General features: G+C 34.9%; 1 protein-coding gene across 1 annotated transcript; it reads left to right on the top strand.

Moving 5' to 3' along the window:
- The first annotated feature begins 5,171 nt into the window (after positions 1-5,171).
- On the top strand, positions 5,172-6,262 carry LOC134275826 (tetratricopeptide repeat protein 27-like). Its single transcript, XM_062758123.1, has 4 exons — positions 5,172-5,276; positions 5,532-5,645; positions 5,863-5,946; positions 6,083-6,262. Exons 1-4 carry the CDS (start codon positions 5,172-5,174, stop codon positions 6,209-6,211), a joined length of 432 nt encoding a protein of 143 aa, XP_062614107.1. The 3' UTR covers positions 6,212-6,262.
- Positions 6,263-6,481: the final 219 nt, after the last annotated feature.

Below are 6,481 nucleotides of genomic sequence, written 5' to 3'. Positions count from 1 at the left end.
TACTACCGGGCTTGCTTTGGATGCTGAATCTGACCTACATTTTCTGGTTGAGTGAACAGGTCAAAGTTTTGGTGTATGTTTCATTTCCAATTAACGATGAGCCCTGTAATGAGCAAACTTGCATGGATGATACATCTTAGGATGCACACTTATGGACTTGCTTCGGATGTTGAATTCGACATACATATTCAGATAATAAACCAGGTAAAAGTTATGGGTGCAGGTCTATTACCAAAAAGCTATAAGGTTTTTATAACATTGTTTAAACCAAACTTGCACAAATGTTGCATCAAGAGAGGAAAACTCTCAAAGAACTATATAGGGTTTCTATTATAGTTTGGCCCCCCTTTTTGTTAGCTCCACTGGTCAGAGACCAGAAGAGCTTATGCGATAGTATAGCTAGCGCGCTTCATGATATATGCCTACGTGACAAGTCTGTGTGATTCACACACCAAAACTCACACAAAACTGAAAAACATTCCTTAAATAACTTGGCACACAAGTAGACTACACTAAGATACATAAAATAGTGCATTTGTTTTTTTATTTCGATGAATGGTGTTGCCATGGTTACTAAAAATAGAATTTTCTTTGAAATTCATTTAAAACGCTACTCCTCCTACAGGTTTGGTCTGATTTCAATATTACTTGGCACACAAGTAAACTACACTAAGATACATAAAATAGTGCATTTGTTTTTAGCTATCCTGAGCCGAAGGCTCAAGTCAGCTTTTCTGATCACATTTTGTCCGTGGTCCGTCCGTCCGTCCGTCTATCCGTCTGTCCGTCCGTCTGTAAACATTTCACATTTTCGACTTCTTCTCAAGAACCACTGGGCCAATTTTGACCAAACTTGGTACAAAGCATTCTTGGGTGAAGGGGAATTTAAATTGTAAAAATGAAGGGACATATCCCCTCGCAAGGGGAGATAATTAAGAAAAGACAAAAATAGGGTTGGATCATTAAAAAAACCACTGGGCCAGTAAAGCTGAAACTTATGTGGAAGCATCCTGGGGTAGTGTAGATTCTAAATTGTTCACATCATGACCCCCGGGGGAAAGGCGGGGCCACAATGGGGAATCAAAGTTTTATATAGAAATATATAGGAAAAATCTTTGAAAATCTTCTTCTCAAGAACCACTGGGCCAGAAAAGCTGAAACTTATGTGGAAGCAACCTGGAATAATGTAGATTCTCAATTGTTCAAAAATTACCCCCGGGGGAAGGGCTGGGCCACAATGGGGAATCAAAGTTTTATATAGAAATATATAGGAAAAATCTTTGAAAATCTTCTCCTCAAGAACCACTGGGCCAGAAAAGCTGAAACTTATGTGGAAGCATCCTGGTATAGTGTAGATTCTAAATTGTTCACATCATGACCCCGGGGGAAGGGCGGGGCCACAATGGGGAATCAAAGTTTTATATAGAAATATATAGGAAAAATCTTTGAAAATCTTCTCCTCAAGAACCACTGGGCCAAAAAAACTGAAACACAAGTGCCCATGGAAGGACCATGGGGTAGTGTAGATTTCAAAATGTCTAAATTATGATCAATGAGGGTGGGGATGCATTATGTGTAGCAAGGGGGAAATCTGGTAAAGAACAGAATGGTCAAAGCTTCTCAGGTGAGCGATGTGGCCCATGGGCCTCTTGTTTATTTTGATGAACGGTGTTGCCATGGTTACTAAAAATAGAATTTTCTGTGAAATTCCTTTAAAACGCTATTCCTCCTACAGTTTTGTCTGATTTCAATATTACTTGGCTCACAAGTAGACTACACTAAGATACATAAAAAAGTGCTGCATTCGATTTTAATTTTGATGAACGATGTTGCCATGGTTACTCAAAATAGAATTTTCTTTGAAATTCCTTTAAAACGCTACAGTTTTGGTCTGATGGCAATGGCTTCTTTTCTCATCCTTTGATATAAGTACAAACCAGTAGAGCTACAGTATCGACAGAGACTTCTGGTTTAGCTCTACTGGTCAGAGACCAGAAGAGCTTATGCGAGAGTAATGCGTCCAGCGTCCGTCCGTCTGTCTGTCTGTCTGTCTGTAAACAATTTTTCAAAACACTACTGCTTCTACAGTTTTGGTCTGATTTCAAGATAACTTGGCACACAAGTAGACTACACTAAGATACATAAAATAGTGCATCGGTTTATAATTTTGATGAACGGTGTTGCCATGGTTACTAAAAAATAGAATTTTCTGTGAAATTTCTTTAAAACGCTACTCCTTCTACAGTTTTGGTCTGATTTCAATATTACTTGGCACACAAAAAGACTACACTAAAATACATAAAATAGTGCATCGGTGTATAATTTTGATGAACGGTGTTGCCATGGTTACTAAAAATAGAATTTTCTGTGAAATTCCTTAAAAACGCTACTCCTTCTACAGTTTTGTTCTGATTTCAGTAAAACTTGGCAGACAAGTAGAGTACACTCAAATACATAAAAAAGGGCATCTGTTTTTAATTTCGATGAACGGTGTTGCCATGGTTACTAAAAATAGAATTTTCTTTGAAATTCCTTAAAAACGCCACTCCTTCTACAGTTTTGGTCTGATTTCAATATAACTTGGCACACAAGTAGACTACACGTAGATACATAGAATAGTGCATCGGTTTTAAATTTAGATGAAAGGTGTTGCCATGGTTACTAAAAATAGAATTTCTGTGAAATTTCTTTAAAAAGCTACTCCTTCTACAGTTTTGGTCTGATTTCAATATAACTTGGCACACAAGTAGACTACTCTAAGATACATAGAATAGTGCAATGGTTTTTGATTTCAATGAACAGTGTTGCCATGGTTACTAGAAACAGATTTTTTTGTGAAATTCCTTGAAAACGCTACCCCTCCTACAGTTTTGGTCTGATTTCAGTATAACTTGACACACAAGTAGACTACACTAAGATACATAAAATTGAGCATCGGTTTTTAATTTAGATGAACCGTGTTGACATGGTCACTAAAAATAGAATTTCTGTGAAATTCCTTTAAAACACTACTGCTTCTACAGTTTTGGTCTGATTTCAAGATAACTTGGCACACAAGTAGACTACACTAAGATACATAATATAGTGCTCTGTGAAAGGTGTTGCCATGGTTACTAAAAATAGAATTTTCTGTGAAATTCATTTAAAATGCTACTCCTTCTACAGTTTTGGTCTGATTTCCATATTACTTGGCACACGAGTAGACTACACTAAGATACATAGAATAGTGCATCGGTTTATAATTTTGATGAACGGTGTTGCCATGGTTACTAAAAAATAGAATTTTCTGAGAAATTTCTTTAAAACGCTACTCCTTCTACAGTTTTGGTCTGATTTCAATATTACTTGGCACACAAAAAGACTACACTAAAATACATTAAATAGTGCATCGGTGTATAATTTTGATGAACGGTGTTGCCATGGTTACTAAAAATAGAATTTTCTGTGAAATTCCTTAAAAACGCTACTCCTTCTACAGTTTTGTTCTGATTTCAGTATAACTTGGCAGACAAGTAGAGTACACTAAAATACATAAAAAGGGCATCTGTTTTTAATTTCGATGAACGGTGTTGCCATGGTTACTAAAAATAGAATTTTCTTTGAAATTCCTTAAAAACGCTACTCCTTCTACAGTTTTGGTCTGATTTCAATATTACTTGGCACACAAAAAGACTACACTAAAATACATTAAATAGTGCATCGGTGTATAATTTTGATGAACGGTGTTGCCATGGTTACTAAAAATAGAATTTTCTGTGAAATTCCTTAAAAACGCTACTCCTTCTACAGTTTTGTTCTGATTTCAGTATAACTTGGCAGACAAGTAGAGTACACTAAAATACATAAAAAGGGCATCTGTTTTTAATTTCGATGAACGGTGTTGCCATGGTTACTAAAAATAGAATTTTCTTTGAAATTCCTTAAAAACGCTACTCCTTCTACAGTTTTGGTCTGATTTCAATATAACTTGGCACACAAGTAGACTACACGTAGATACATAGAATAGTGCATCGGTTTTAAATTTAGGTGAAAGGTGTTGCCATGGTTACTAAAAATAGAATTTCTGTGAAATTTCTTTAAAAAGCTACTCCTTCTACAGTTTTGGTCTGATTTCAATATAACTTGGCACACAAGTAGACTACTCTAAGATACATAGAATAGTGCAATGGTTTTTGATTTCAATGAACAGTGTTGCCATGGTTACTAGAAACAGATTTTTTTGTGAAATTCCTTGAAAACGCTACCCCTTCTACAGTTTTGGTCTGATTTCAGTATAACTTGACACACAAGTAGACTACACTAAGATACATAAAATTGAGCATCGGTTTTTAATTTAGATGAACCGTGTTGACATGGTCACTAAAAATAGAATTTCTGTGAAATTCCTTTAAAACACTACTGCTTCTACAGTTTTGGTCTGATTTCAAGATAACTTGGCACACAAGTAGACTACACTAAGATACATAATATAGTGCTCTGTGAAAGGTGTTGCCATGGTTACTAAAAATAGAATTTTCTGTGAAATTCATTTAAAATGCTACTCCTTCTACAGTTTTGGTCTGATTTCCATATTACTTGGCACACGAGTAGACTACACTAAGATACATAGAATAGTGCATCGGTTTATAATTTTGATGAACGGTGTTGCCATGGTTACTAAAAAATAGAATTTTCTGAGAAATTTCTTTATAACGCTACTCCTTCTACAGTTTTGGTCTGATTTCAATATTACTTGGCACACAAAAAGACTACACTAAAATACATTAAATAGTGCATCGGTGTATAATTTTGATGAACGGTGTTGCCATGGTTACTAAAAATAGAATTTTCTGTAAAATTCCTTTAAAATGTTACTCCTTCTACAGTTTTGGTCTGATTTCAGTATAACTTGGCACACAAGTAGAATACACTAAGATACATAAAATAGAGCATCGGTTTTAATTTCGGTGAACGGTGTTGCCATGGTTACTAAAAATAGATTTTTTTTTGAAATTTCTTTTTAAGGCTACTCCTTCTACAGTTTTAGTTTGTTTCATAAGTTGGCACACAAGTCGACTACACAAAGATACATAAAATAGTGCAATGGTTTTTGATAAGTACAATCCAGTAGAGTTACAGTCTCAACAGAGACTTCTGGTTTAAACATTAAAGCCTTTTCTGTGAATTATGAGATGAATTTTTTATTAAAGGTAGCCACAGACTGTGGGGAGTTTGATGAAGCCATTCGGGCGTATCATCGCCTGATAGATCTTAAAGAAAAATGGACCGATGTAGAGGTGGGTAATTATATTTCACTAGAATTTGTAAAGATGTTTAACGAACTTCATTACTGTCTTATACAAACTTTGATAGCTTTAATGCTTTTTCAAAAGAAATTCATTTAATATTTATTGGCATACCTTATGGGGCACAAATTTGACGGATTATTCTAAAAGTGAAAAAAAAATAATCTCAGTTATTTCTCTTGTCAGAAGCTCTGTAGACCTTAATGTTATCAGTAACTTTGAGAGGAATCTGAACCTGCATTACAGGTCCTGGCAGTTCTAGTGAAGGGTGTTACAGGGGAATACAGGGATCCTCAGGGGAATCCTACCAGTCAGTATAAAACCAGGTTACTGGAACTGTTTGGTAGAATTACAGCCAAAGTAAGAGAAAAGGACTTATCTACAACATAAAGACATTTGTAACCATCAAACTCAAAATATATTTAGCCATCAAAATCATTTTTATACATGTACATATTTGAAAATTGCAATCTGTTTGTAGACCATTGAAACATCCTGAAATCCTTATCTTCTTTTAGATAAAACTGAATAAACAGGTAAAATGTTTAAAAATCATTACATGAATTAATTTGGACAGGTGCCAAGTAATGGGGAGATATGGAGGTTGTATGCTGAGCTGACAAACAGTTTGGAGACCCAGACTCCTGAAACACAACAAAAGGTTCTACCACAGTACTTATGTGATCTTCCTAAAATTAAAAAAAAAACTTTCAGAAGCAAACACACAATTATAGAACCATTGATTGGAAGAATACATGTAGAAAAATTGATGAAACTATTTCATCTGATGTTTGTAGGTTTTGCAGTATCTTCAGAAATCACAAAGATGTCTGACACAGGAAGTAAACTGGGAGAAGTCATTAGACAAATGTATGAGTGTTGGGGAGCAGTCATTGGAACTAGCTGATTGTGAGTTTTTGAGATGAGAGTAGTATAAACTAAAGTGTACCCCCTGCGTGTTTGCTTGAGATTAAATACTTTGATTCTCTCTCCATTAAAAAAGTACTTATCTGAAAAAAACTTTTTGTTGAATTTCAGAATGTTAACAGATTTAAAAAAAAACTTTTAAAAATGCAACTATTTGAAAATTTCATAATAATCTCAGGGTTTAAACCTCATTTTAAAAGTTTTCCATGCCCATTAAAATTGGAAACCTTATTATCACTTTAAAAATTGGTATTTCATTTTGGTCTTCT

Source organism: Saccostrea cucullata, unplaced genomic scaffold (assembly GCF_032062105.1).
Source record: "Saccostrea cucullata isolate Sc308-1 unplaced genomic scaffold, CSIRO_AGI_Scuc_v1 ctg15112, whole genome shotgun sequence".
In the NCBI taxonomy this organism is placed as follows: Eukaryota; Metazoa; Mollusca; class Bivalvia; order Ostreida; family Ostreidae; genus Saccostrea; species Saccostrea cuccullata.
This window is presented reverse-complemented; position numbering and strand designations above follow the sequence as displayed.